The sequence below is a fragment of the Amblyomma mixtum genome, chromosome 5, assembly GCF_055824585.1.
Source record: "Amblyomma mixtum isolate Tamu chromosome 5, ASM5582458v1, whole genome shotgun sequence".
Lineage (NCBI taxonomy): Eukaryota > Metazoa > Arthropoda > Arachnida > Ixodida > Ixodidae > Amblyomma > Amblyomma mixtum.
Window position 1 is genome coordinate 41,663,858 of NC_143016.1, and position 12,830 is coordinate 41,676,687.

General features: G+C 42.8%; 1 protein-coding gene across 2 annotated transcripts in view; it reads left to right on the plus strand.

Annotated features, from left to right (window-relative positions):
- jbug (filamin-type immunoglobulin domains fbug) overlaps positions 1-12,830 on the plus strand; it is a 183,161-nt gene that overhangs the window by 149,972 nt on the left and 20,359 nt on the right. For both annotated transcript variants that reach the window (XM_089544168.1, XM_089544169.1), the window contains 7 exons: positions 33-218; positions 1,711-1,935; positions 2,497-2,670; positions 4,928-5,080; positions 9,065-9,148; positions 9,856-9,999; positions 11,130-11,309. In XM_089544168.1, the coding sequence (XP_089400294.1) occupies positions 33-218; positions 1,711-1,935; positions 2,497-2,670; positions 4,928-5,080; positions 9,065-9,148; positions 9,856-9,999; positions 11,130-11,309 (1,146 nt within the window). The remainder of the gene's footprint in view (positions 1-32; positions 219-1,710; positions 1,936-2,496; positions 2,671-4,927; positions 5,081-9,064; positions 9,149-9,855; positions 10,000-11,129; positions 11,310-12,830) is intronic.

A 12,830-nucleotide genomic window follows, 5' to 3' on the forward strand; every position in this document is an offset into this window, starting at 1 on the left:
GGCATGAGCTGATGCATTTCTGTCGCTTACAGGCAACCCATTCAAGATAGACATCAGGGACAGCCAGACAAGCGTTGAGGCCAAAGCAGCTCCTAGGACAAGTACCTCAGCAGTGATTGCACGTGGCGACGGTCTCAAGCAAGGGCTTGTCGGTTCTGCGAACTGCTTTGAGGTTGACACAAATGGTGCTGGAGGTGATATTGACATCAAAGTCACTGGTAAGACTTGACTTTAGCACTTTTATGGTCTGTAAGCTAAAACTGAATCCTGACATGTTCATTTCCAGTGCAGTTTCTCTCAGTTTATTTATGTCTCCTTAGTACAGATGTTAGAATGTAGGAACTAGTGATGCAAAACTATCAGGAAATTGACCATGATAGTATCGATAGTTTTTTTGAAACTATTGATAGTGTAAAAAACTATTGATAGTGTAAAAAACTATCGATAGTACTATCGATAATAGAATGATAGTATTGCTATCGATAGTAACACTGTTTATATTATGCTTTTGTTGGCCAGCGGTGTAGCCAAAACATTTGCAATACCTGATTAGTTTGACAGTCTTATGAGGCTTAACGTCCCAAAGAAACTCAAGTTATGAGGGATACCGTTGTGGAGGTCTCCAGATAAATTTCTACCAGCTGTGGTTCTTTAACGTGCACTGGGACAGTTCGGAAAAATAGCTGGAACTGCATCTGATGAAAGAACAAACATCACAAGTTGTGCTGGATTACACGACACCATCGTGCACAGCAGACGCCGTCTTGCTGACGTAACCGCTGCAGAAATGCTTTTCGCACACATGCTCCGCAACTAGGACATTCGCACATTGACACTTCATTCAGCAACTTTACATAGGGAAAGTCTGCAGCGCTCAGTGACGCGTAGGCTGCAAAAATGGGCGAGTCTTGTCAGTTACCCATACCATCACCTCCACACCATACACTCGGGAAACCAAGTTTAGGGTGCAGTGGGTAGGTGTGGTTGATTTTATAGAATCAATGGCTCTATGTATAGCAAGTAGTATCAATACGGCTATCGATAGTACTATCGATAGTTAGTACTTTCAATAGTTTTATCAAAAGTACTATTGATAGTACTGTCAATAGAACTATCATACAACTATTGAAAGTACTAACTATCGATAGTACTATCGATAGTTGTATCGATAGTTCTATTGATAGTACTATTAATAGTACTTTTTTGATTGTGACTAAACTCTCGATAGCTTTGCATCACTAGCAGGAACCCTTTGGAATTCTTTAAATGAATGGTACTGCTTAGAAATTTTGCTGGTAAACATATTACATGATTTATGCCTAATAAACTATACAAGAAGTTCGTCCACCCTGATTAAGTAATTACTAAAGTGTTTTGTAGCCTCTGCCAAGTCATGCCTGAACATTGAGCAGTTTGAGGTTCTGTTGCCGGGGGGCTGAATTTTTTACTGATTTGCGAACTGTGAGGGCTGTTCCTCGGACATGATCATGATTCGCTGACTAAATGCGTTCTGATAGTGCCACTTTTTATCTGTCACATAGTAATTATGGCACTTTTTTAATCTGTGCATCACAGCATTTGAAACACATGGTTTTTTTGGGGGGATGGGTTTTATAATTGCAGTTTTGCTTTGGTATATGCTTTTTAAACACTGTTACAAAACAACCGCTGTCTGTCAGCTGAGTACGTCTATGTTCTAACTCTTTCCAGGTCCATCCGAGGCTCATCAGGTGCGAACCAATGTGCTCAAGTTGGAAGGCAACATCTTCCGTGCAGAGTACCACACGCGCGACGTGGGTCTCTATCGGATCGAAGTACTCCATAATGGAGTTCCCATCTCAGGAAAGCCATTTGTTGTGGAGGTGGTTGACCCGAGCCGGGTCAAGGTCGTTGACATAGAAGACGGGATTGTTGGTCGGTCCCAGACATTTAGAGGTAATTGCTTTGCACATATAAATTTGCTTGCTACTTGTGTCCCTATTGTGGCCCTATTGTAGGTATTTGCCGTAGATAAGTTAACACTAGTAAAAATTAGGGGCAGGACTTGCAGTGTGAAACTTACTCCTGTCTCTCCCTGTCTGCAGCAAGTAATTGTGCTTGCCAGAGCTGTACTAAAGGTATAGTCAACTCTCAATAGCATAAACTCAAAGAAAGCCAAAGACATATTCATGTTAGGTGTAGTTCAAATTAAGGGGTCTATTTTTTACAGGTGCGTTTGATGTTTGTAGGGCCAAAGCATCAGCCTGAATGAATCGAGTCTGAGTTAACGAGAGTTCACTTACATTTTTTTTTTTTCTGGTCTGAATTGTTCCAGTGCATGATTTTTGCTTCTAATGCTTGTTAAATAGGTGTGAAACTGCTTCATTCCTTTTTCATTGTAATATTATTTGTTGAGGTGCATTGAGATGATCCCACCAAGTTATTGCAGTAGGTTCTCTTTTGGTTGCTTGTGACGGAGTGAACACATTTTTTTTTGCTTTTTTTTTCCTCGTGCAGTTGACACCACACGTGCTGGTCATGGGGCGCTCAATGTAGTGATCATGGCAGGTGGTCGTGAGGTGCGCAACACTATTCGGGAGGCTGGTCCTGGAGTCTACAAGGTCTCCTACACTCCGAAGTCAGACTTGCCACATAAGATTGACGTCTACTACAATGGCCACCAAGCTCCAGGTCACCCTGCTGCTTTGTCGTGATTTCATATCAAAGAATGTAGCACCTCAACGAGATGTCTCCACAAACATGACCTGTGACACATTTAGAAGCTCAACAGGTTCTGCGTTAAAACTGTAATCATAAGCATAAGCGTGGCACATCACTAAGTACATACTGTAGTGAACCCTTCGAACCCTGGAGCTCAATAACAAGTATAATAGACAGTCTTACCTGTGTGCCCGCAAAAGTTTTGCATGCGCAGCAGGTGCACCTTACGCGCACTGCTGCCTGTCCTGACAGCGACATTTTTAGTTGAGAGTGCCTAGCATAGCACCTGACAAGCATAATATACTGTGGCACCATCTAGTGGCAGCAAGTCAGAGCTCCTGAACTGTGTGCTGAAGAAACTTTCTTATGTTTTATTAGTGGCAGTAAGGGATGCATTTGAAGGCTTTGTTTTTTTGAAGCGTAAATCAATTTAATCAAATGAAAATGTAAATTCTGGTGTAAAGTTGGAGAAGTACTTTGCCTGGTATCATTGCTATGACAGTGCACGCCGTAAATAGTTAGGCTTAACAAGAAATTCATCAATTTATCAAAAAATGATTACTATTTTTCGCCTATATCATTACGGAGGGGTGAGAATGTGCAAAATGAAAATGAACACAGCCTTTTAGAGTGAGCTGTCGTGTCGAAAAATGCAGCAGCGACGCAGTATTTGGTTCAAAGTAGGCGGCCAGGCCACCGCCATGTTGTCAACATTAACCACGCAACCCACACAGGCACTGCAATGCAAAGGCTTGCAGCTTGCATACGTACGCAAGATGTAGGGCTCACACTTGCATTCTGCGCATCTGCACTACCCTTCCTGCAAGCTCCTTGCATACGCTAAGCCATTCCAGATGCACAGCTAAATCTGTCTAATGAGGGGCCAGTTGGTCAGACATACCATATAAACTTGCGTAAGGTCCGAACTTTTTGTTCAAAATTCGGGTATAAATTTTGAAGATGCGGCCCCTACAAAAACACAACTTCATAACTGTATTCTTTTTTCGATTATCTAGTCCAAAACAGTGAGCGTGGCCCTTACAAGAGATTGTACTGCACTATTTGAACATAGCGTTCTGTGTGTTGTCGGAATGCTATGTTCTTCATTTAAATATTATCCTTGTAGTTCATGATGTTTCTAGGTTCTTGATGTTTTCTAGTCTAGGTGACAAAATGTTATGGAGAAGAATGTGCTCATCTTGAGTATATGATTTGAATTATGTGTATTCAGGGAATTGCTGCAGCACAATGGAATGATAAACAAACAAAATAATTAACTAGTAATGTAGTCCTTGTATTGCCAGTTGTTTTATAGGTCCATAAAACAACTCCAATTCACAATCACAGCTAGTTATAACTTATTTTTTGATCATCATGATACTTTTACCTGTCCTTCCCTGCACACCTTTGTCACTCTCATGCTTTGGCCCTCTAGGAGACCCCAGTGCATTCATCGCTGATATTCACTGCTTCAGTTGAAAGAAATAGGTTATGTAAATTGACAACAGTGACAAAAAGAAAACTTAGGCTTGTATTTCAAAAAGCAGTCGCAAATTGCTTTGAAGTCTGAAAAGAAAGTAGGTAGGTATGTTGGTAAGCTTTCTTTATTATGGCTCATCCATTTTCTGCACTTCCATTGCTATGCTTGGGATCAAGTCACTGATGTTTGGGTTAGTATGTAGCAAACATAAATAAAGATGAAAGTGGTATAATTATTTTGATGATGAGGAATACTTTTATGCTAGAACACAGTTAATTCTTGTTGAGTGCCAGTACAATGCCTCAGTAGATCCACCATTCAGTATGGTATAGGACAGGGGTTCTCAAACTTTTTTGCTTGGAGGAACCCCAAAAGCCTTCAGTAAGTTCCAGGGAACCCCCCCCCCCCCTGCTTTCACTTACCAGCAATGTTCTCGAGTGCATTTTTGCAAAGAGAGCTGCAAAAGTTAAATGTTTATTGCACAGATTAATACAAATACTAATGTGATGGGTGGTACTGCTTCCCTTTTAAGAGCAAGTCAAAGCGTGGCTCAGTGCCACTCAGAGCCAGTCTCATATCAGCTGCCGGGTCAGGGCCGGTGAGGGTTCTCGCGGAACACAAGAAGACAGCCCGCGGAACCCCTGTGTTCCGCGGAACCCAGTTTGAGAACCCCTGGTATAGGAAAAAAAAAAATGTGACCAAACCTCTGACTGCACAATTTTTTCCAATCTTTGGTTCAACAAGCAGGTTGCCCCCAGATTGTGGAGGTGCGGGACCCTGGCCATGCCATCATCGCCCATGGGTCAGGCCTCAAGGCTTGCGAATTGGGCAAAACATCTAGCTTCATCATTGAGACGGGAGGCTATGGAGATGCCAAAGACTTTGACATTTTAGTGTCTGGTTGGTATTCTTTTGTGCTCAGAGTGCTTCCGTTTTATGTTGAGTCCAATGTGCCGGACGCGCTGTGCGCTTATATAGAGGTAGCCTACTTTAGGGCTGCTAAATTCGTTCGGGCTGAAAGTACTGTTTATACTTTGGCACTTGTGGACCTCTGGCCAGGAAAACTGCTGTCATGAGAATTTTTAGAATTTTTTAAAGACTTAACAGCAGAGCATGCAGTTGAATTGCAGGCACTGCAATCAAGCAATTTCACCTTAGTTTCCAGAACCACTCCGTCCTACAAGATAGTTTCTCTCAAATGTCAGTAAATATTAGCCATTACAGCAGAATTAGTCTTTTTGCTTCCTGTGATATTTACATTATAAGGCATGACATGAGTAGGTTAAACTGTGGGAGTACGCATTTAATTGTCCGAAATGGGATGCTACACAAAACACAAGATCATGAGGGCCCTAGACCAAGACAGCTCTTTCTTGAACTACGATGTTTCTGTGAAGTACACCTTTCCTTTGTAGCCATTGGCTATGCTTAGGTGGATGCTAATGAGTACTTACAGTAAAAGCTTGAGAATTCCAACTTCAAGGAGCCGGAAAAAATGTTTGAATTATCCAAAAGTTGGAATTATAGAATGCCCGCAAAAAAACTGTCAAGAACTGCATGCATCACAGTAAATTTATTTGGTGAAAGACTGAGCTATGGTTGCCTGATTTTGAGATGAGAACAGGGCAGCCATTGCTATTTTTCACGTTTACATCAATGCTTTAGTGTGTGCATACTGTCGGGAGCATTGAAGCAGAACTGCTCCAAAATCACTGGGGTCTCCGGCATCCTTCATGGTGCAACGTGGTGGAGCTTCGCCGCTGCCACATCGCGCCCATCAAAAGTGGCACAGTTACGTTTGAGGAGGCTTTATCGCACAAACAGGAAACGGCACGTAACGAGGGCGTAGCTAGCTCTGGCAGTGTTGCACTTGATGTATGTAATGGAGTATAGTTCATGATGATGCAAAAAAGTTCCGCACTCATGAGGCACCGGTTAAGCATTGCAGGCAGAGCGCGACACTAGTGCTGAGCGGATATGAACACCAAAGTGCAGAAGTCGTGCATACCTTCTGCATCTGGTGCACCGTGGTGGTTTTGAGGGCATCAGTTGTTCGCTGTACACATTTTAATGCAAAAGCATGATTTTGATAGCAATCCTGAAAAGGCAAGGTTTGTCTGAAGCCTCTCAGGAATCTGCAGGAATAAAATAAATATTGTCGCAACTGGATTTCGAACCAACGGCTGGTTGAACAGATCCACTTCACTGACCACTGCACGAGAGCACTATGCTATCACCGCATCCGATCATGCCTCATGTTAAGGGGGGAGCCTGGTCTTCAAAAAGAAATTTTTATTAATGATGCCACCGCTAAGAAATCTTCAGGGAATATGTATTTTTGTGTGCCGATTCTAAATATGTCATTGAATTTCATGTCAAACAATTCCTTGAGCACTTATGTAATCTTTATGCAAGTATTTTGGGAAGAATTTTGAAAAAAAATTTGCTGCGGCAAACTTGCTGAAATGTATGCCATTGGGTTCTCTAGACACCAAGGAATGCAATAAGAGTAAAATTGTTTTCCTGCCTATCATAGAACTTAAGTTACAGAGTTTTGAAATTGTCACTTCAGAAATGAGAAGAAAAGTGTGTTTACCTGTTTCTGCAGTGGCAGCTTCAGTACCCTATAACTCAAGTTCTGTGATAAGCAGGATGATAATTTAACCCTTATTGCATTCCTTGGTGTCAAGAGAACCCAATGGCATACATTTCAGCTAGTTTCCCACAGCAAATTTTCTTCAAAACTCTTCCCAAAATACTTGCATAAAGATTACATAAGTGCTCAAGGAATTGCTTTACATGAAATTAAATGACATATCTAGAATCAGGGCACGAAAATACATGTGCCCTGAAAATGTCATAACTACGAGCAGATTAATAACATTTTCTTTTCAAGACCAGGCTCCCCCCTTAAACTGCCACACTCTCGCGCTGTGCATTGCACATCATCGTCTTCATCAACTTCCAGCTGTGCGCAAAAGTCATGAACAGAAAGGAAATGCACATAACTGGCTCCCTGGGTGAGTGGAGACCTCAATCGTGCTTTGAGCTGTGTGGCAGTAATGACAAAGAGATGTGTGCTGCTTGTGTTTGCATTGACAACACTTTGGCAGAAACACGGCACTGGAGCAATAAGCCGCCAGTGTTCATTGGGTTGATTGCCACTGACTTTGGCGTTGACAACGTTGTAGATTCCCTTGATTTTTTTAAGGAAAAGAAAGGCGCATGACTGGCTCTCTGGGTCGGTGGGAGGCATGGGAGGCCGTCTATAGATGAGTGCAGAAAAGATTTGCTTTGTCGTTATCCACTGCCTTGGCACCTAATGCAGCATGTATTCTCTGGCTGACCACTTCTGTTTGCCAATGTTGTCCGTGCATGCTTGCATTCAGTGAGTCCGTCGTCCCCTGCCATGATGCGGATCTGCTGCTGCACGAAATTGGCACTGGCAGTTGAGAAAGTGCAGAGTTTGGTTGCACTAGGGGTCTCCTCGATTTGGCTGCACGTTCTGCACTAGTTCACACAAGTGCCGTGCCAGCATAGAGCCAGTTCTTGTGGCACGAGTGTAACCTGACACTAGTGCTCTCAGTGCAATGGCCAAATCGAGGGCAAAAGTGCAGAAACGTTTGTCTGCTGCAGCCTTGTGTTGGCGTTTATTGCATGGTTTGACATATGCGCGGGATTGTGCTAGCAGTATTGAATACTGTACATTTGTTCGAAGTCGCGCATCTCATGGAATGGCTATAAAATTTGTTAATTCCAAAAGTGGTGAAGAATTTGACACAGTCCTTTCCGTTGCATTGTGCGAAGTGGTGCAGGCCGGTTGACCATCACCGATTCAATGGGTACTTTGAAGAGGCAACAAACTTCGAATTCAAGACTACCTTTGACCGTCCATATGCGTGATTCAGACTGTTGCCGTTCTATCGAAAAGTGACTGCAGTTGTCCACCAGTTACAGAAGGAAAGAGTTGCCTGATAACTTGGACTATATTTGAACTGAACAACGCTCGTTTACTTTTGGTGAATGGTAATGGCGGACTGACTATCAGAGACTAGCTGGCAAACTGACTAACAGGCAGATGTGTGGGCTGATGGCGACCTCGAGGCCAGTCCCACATATTAATAAACATCTTACCGTCTGCCTCTTATGGAAATGCTCTGTCGTGCTGTGTGTAATAATAATATTTGCACACAAAAGAGAAATGGTGTAAAGCAACATGCAAGGCTGTACGGAAAGATGAAAACCCATGCACAGTGCGCCATGCCAGCTATTCACAAGCTTACACAGACACGCACATACGCTCACTGTCATTTCAGCTGTTTGGTGAGGGCACGGCACAGATGCCACGCCTAGCGTGGGTATGCAGCCATCTCAACCATGGTCTCAACACTGCTCACTAAAACAAGCATGGCCGCGGAGCCGTCTGCTATGGAGTGCGCCAAGCACCTTGCACTATTTTGCACGAGAAGAGAACTCGCCACGAGGCTAGTGCAGAAGAACTCGTGCAGCACGAAGTCAAATCGAGTGCCGAAGTGCAGCTGGCGCTAGCTGCTGCACTGTAAAATCGAGTGCAAGAGTGCTGCACCTCCTGAGCTGGTGCAGAAAGTGCAGCCAAATCGAGGAGACATTAGGTCTGCACGACGTCTGCACTTTTTGAGACTAATGGTTTGGTTTGGTTTATGGGGGGTCCCAAAACGAATCAGGCTATGAGGGACCAAGACTAATGTTGTCATGCAGAAGGTGCCTTGCTGCACCACTGAAATGAATGGCGAAGTGCAGCGCCACGATAACTAGTCTATGCAGTACAAGCGAATTGAACAGACCACTTTATTCTTGTTTACTCCTGACCTCCCAGTTACTTGCCTTTTATTTGGTCCTTTTCAGCTCCAAATGGCTCACCCCTGCCAGTCAAGTGCTACCAACAAAAAGATGGCAGCCTCTTGGTAGAATGGACTGCAACCACAGCTGGTAGTTCTTGTGCTTTCTTTCGCATGTGAAATATTGATAATATATGCGTCAGAAGTAAAACTTGCCATTGAAAAAAAAGTGCCTCATCATGCCCTCTTGTTGCAGTGAAAGCTGACATGAGGTGACAAAAAATGAAATGTCTCCTTGTGACTACAAGCACTATTTAGCCAGTTGTAAAGCATGCTTTTGTCTGTGGCAATGGTATTTATTCTCTGTAAAAGCAGTGTCATAAGCATGCTGCAGATACCCTTGCTGGTCTCCTTATGGAAATCTCTTGACAGCTTGTGCATGACATCGCTAAAATTGCTGTCTGGCACTGTCTACCACTTCATACTTTTTGACAGAAGACAGGTTTTGCTCTATGTGAAATGTGCCATTCAAATTCTGAAGAAGTAGACGAGACGAGCTTTTGATTAATTTAATAAGCTTTGGGTGCCAGTTGATTAGTTGGTCAGATGAGAATTGTAAAGGCATTGCACCATTGCCAACTTAAAACGAGCTTGGCTGAAACAGGCAAGTTTTTAATGGGGTTTTGGTTTGAGTCCTGAAAGGTTTGGAATGAAATCTTAACTCTGGAGCCAGTGCAGAGACTTGAATGAAAATACTGCACTGAAAGCTAAAAGCATTTCGTACTTGGACATTTCCGTGCAGCCAGAGCAAAGCAGCACATTTCTGCTAATGTTTTGTGTTGCGTTTTCTTTGTGCAGGCAGCCACAAGGTGGAAGTGCTGTACGAGGGAAGGCCTATCCCTGGCTCGCCATTTCTGTGCCAGGTTTTTGATGCTAGCCGGGTGATCCTCCAGAAAGTGCGGAGCACCACATTTGCTGTGAATGAGAAGATCTCATTTGCATGTCAGTACCCATAGAGGGATATAATCTGTTAAGTTTTTCTTACTAGTGTAGGAAAACTTGCTTACCTCTGTGTGTGTCTACAATTAAACCTTGATATAACGAACATGGATATTAGGAATTATTTGCTATATAGAACTTGTCCTAAATATTTTAAACAAATGCATGGAATTTTTACTTTATATATATCCAAGTGGCGCCCGTTTGAATGGCAGGCGTCAGGCTTTGCTGCACTACACAAATGACTGGTGATGGTGCAGCAAGCGTTCATGCCAAGGTTTGCGCTTTTATCTTGCACGAGTGTTCTTATGTCACCTTCAACAGTCCCACGGAAGGTACAGTGGTGTGGATGGTTGTAGCCTCGCAGTAACCAGCGTGATTATGTCTGCTGTCATGGAGGTGGTGAAAACAGCGATAGCTTTTGCTCCAATGTACCAGTTTCCACATGAAACAGTTGTGATGTAGGGAAGCCACCCTAGTTGGCATTTGGCCTGCCATCATTGTGTACTGGTGGGCTTTGCTGGGAAACCAACCTAACTGGCACTCGGTTTTTTATGGTCTCCGGAATCCCAGCGAGCTCCTTCAAAATAGCACTAAAACTTCGGAGACAGTTTGTTTCTCTAGCAAGGATCTCGTGAGTTGCCGTCCTTTCACTGACTAACTTTGCACTACTGTTCCCTGAATTTTGGACGAAATTTTATATTGCAGTTTTGTCTATATCAAACTATTTTACAATATTTTACCTGTTCACTATTACGAGGTTTGACTGCATACCTTTTCAAGTTCCTTGCGAGGTTTGACTATACCTTTCGAAGTTCCAATTTATTTTTATCCTTGCAATTGTGGCTCATGAGGCTGATAATCAGTGCGTTTCTATAAAGAGAAATTGAGTTGCAGATTTGTTTTGCATCTAAATGATTGTAATGAAACTGATCAGATACGATGTTTTTCAGCATTCTTTCTGTAGTTAAGAAAATGTGATCACTATCCTCTGTGCCAAAAGAAATTCTAACTTAATGCTTAAAAGTTTTCTTCTTGGGGAACTGTACAGTATAGGAAAAAGTCTTTCTTGCTCATCCTGTTCATGAGTATTCAGCTGAATCACTGTGCCATGCACACTTTTTCGCTGGCAGTGAACCGCCGGGATGCTGGCTACTCTGAGCTCGATGTTACCGTGACGAGCCCCCTGGGGCGCCACCTTCCCATTGAAGTGAAAGGGACGGCTGACGGAGATGGCGAACTGATTGAGTTCACCCCGACCGTTCCTGGAAAGTACCGCATTGCCATCACCTATGGGGGCATTGAAGTGCCAGGTGAGAAAGAAGATGCTTGAAGAAACATCAGTTGCTTGCCTAGCTTCTCGCATTGCATTGTTCACGAGTTTAGCATTTATCCGTTGCGAACATGAATCCAACTAATTCGTGTCAGGTCTTAACAGCTTAGACTTTATGGCAGATAACTGAATTAATGTTAAATAATTGACCAAATTGGTATTACAAAAGTGTAAATTTCTGACCTTAATTTCTTTAAATAACGTCATCTCTAATGCTGATGTCAAGTTTCAAGTTTATTGGGCATTAAGAATACAAACAAAATGTGTACAAGAAATTAGTATTGTAGCAGGTCCCCTGGTCAAAAAACCATCAGTGGGACCTCCTAATTCAAAGTAATGTAGTTTAAACGAATGCAAGGGAAGGGTTGCTAGTTGCTATCACATGAATATGCAGTGGTCTCAGAAATAACATCATCATTAGTAAAGAAACTTAAAATAGCATATGTACAAAGCGAATTTCATAATTATGACATACTTTTGCAAGGAGCAGATTAAGACGCTCAGAAAACCTTGTGTCATTAGTATTGTTAAAATAATGGATGGGGAGGACTTCAAGTTCCATGTCACAATGAATAAATAACCTGATAAACAATAACTGATTATTTTAGTTTAAATAATTGGCTAAAAGGCAGTAGGTTTAGACTGGAATAAAGTGGAATGAAATAGCAGCCAAATAAATGGGCTACAAATGGGTTTAGAGACTCTGCAGAGCATACAGATGAGTGGAATATGTGCTGTGCCATCGTGGTGGCACAGTGGTTATGGTGCTTGGCTGCTGACCTGAAAGACGCAGGTTCGATTCCGGCCACGGCGGTCACATTTCTACAGAGGCAAACTGCTGCAGGCCTGTATGCTGTGCGCTGTCAGTGCACATTAAAGAACTCCAGGTAGTTGAAATTATCCGGAGCCTTCCATTCTGGTATCCCTCATAACCTGAATTGCTTTGGGATGTTAAAAAACCCCCAAAAATGAGTGTTGTCCCAGGAAGACACACAATAAGAAAGGTGGCTGTGAATGTAAGCATAGTAGAGTGAACATAGCATACTTTGCACAAAAGCGTACCGACGCGAAAAGATGGAGATAAACACACAGAAGACAGGACTGGCGCCAACTTTCAACTGAGTTTGTTGTTTAAAAAAAAAACTTTATAACCACCACTTTATGACACCCTGATTCCGTAATAACTCTGCAGTCCTGCAAGCATTGAGGAATAAGGGTGTAAAACAGTCTTATGTGAAAATACTGGAAGATATCTATAACGACTGCATAGCTACCATATTACTTCATAAAGTCAGCAATGAAATTCCGATTAGGAAGGGTGTCAATCAGGGAGACACGATCTCGCCAATGGTATTCACCGCCTGTGTACAGGAGGTATCCCGGGGCCTAGATTGGGAACAGTTGGGGGATAGAATACCTGAGTAATTTGCGATTCGCTGATGACATTGCCTTGCTATGTCACTCAAGTGATGAGCTGCAAAGCATGTTCAATGAGTTGGAC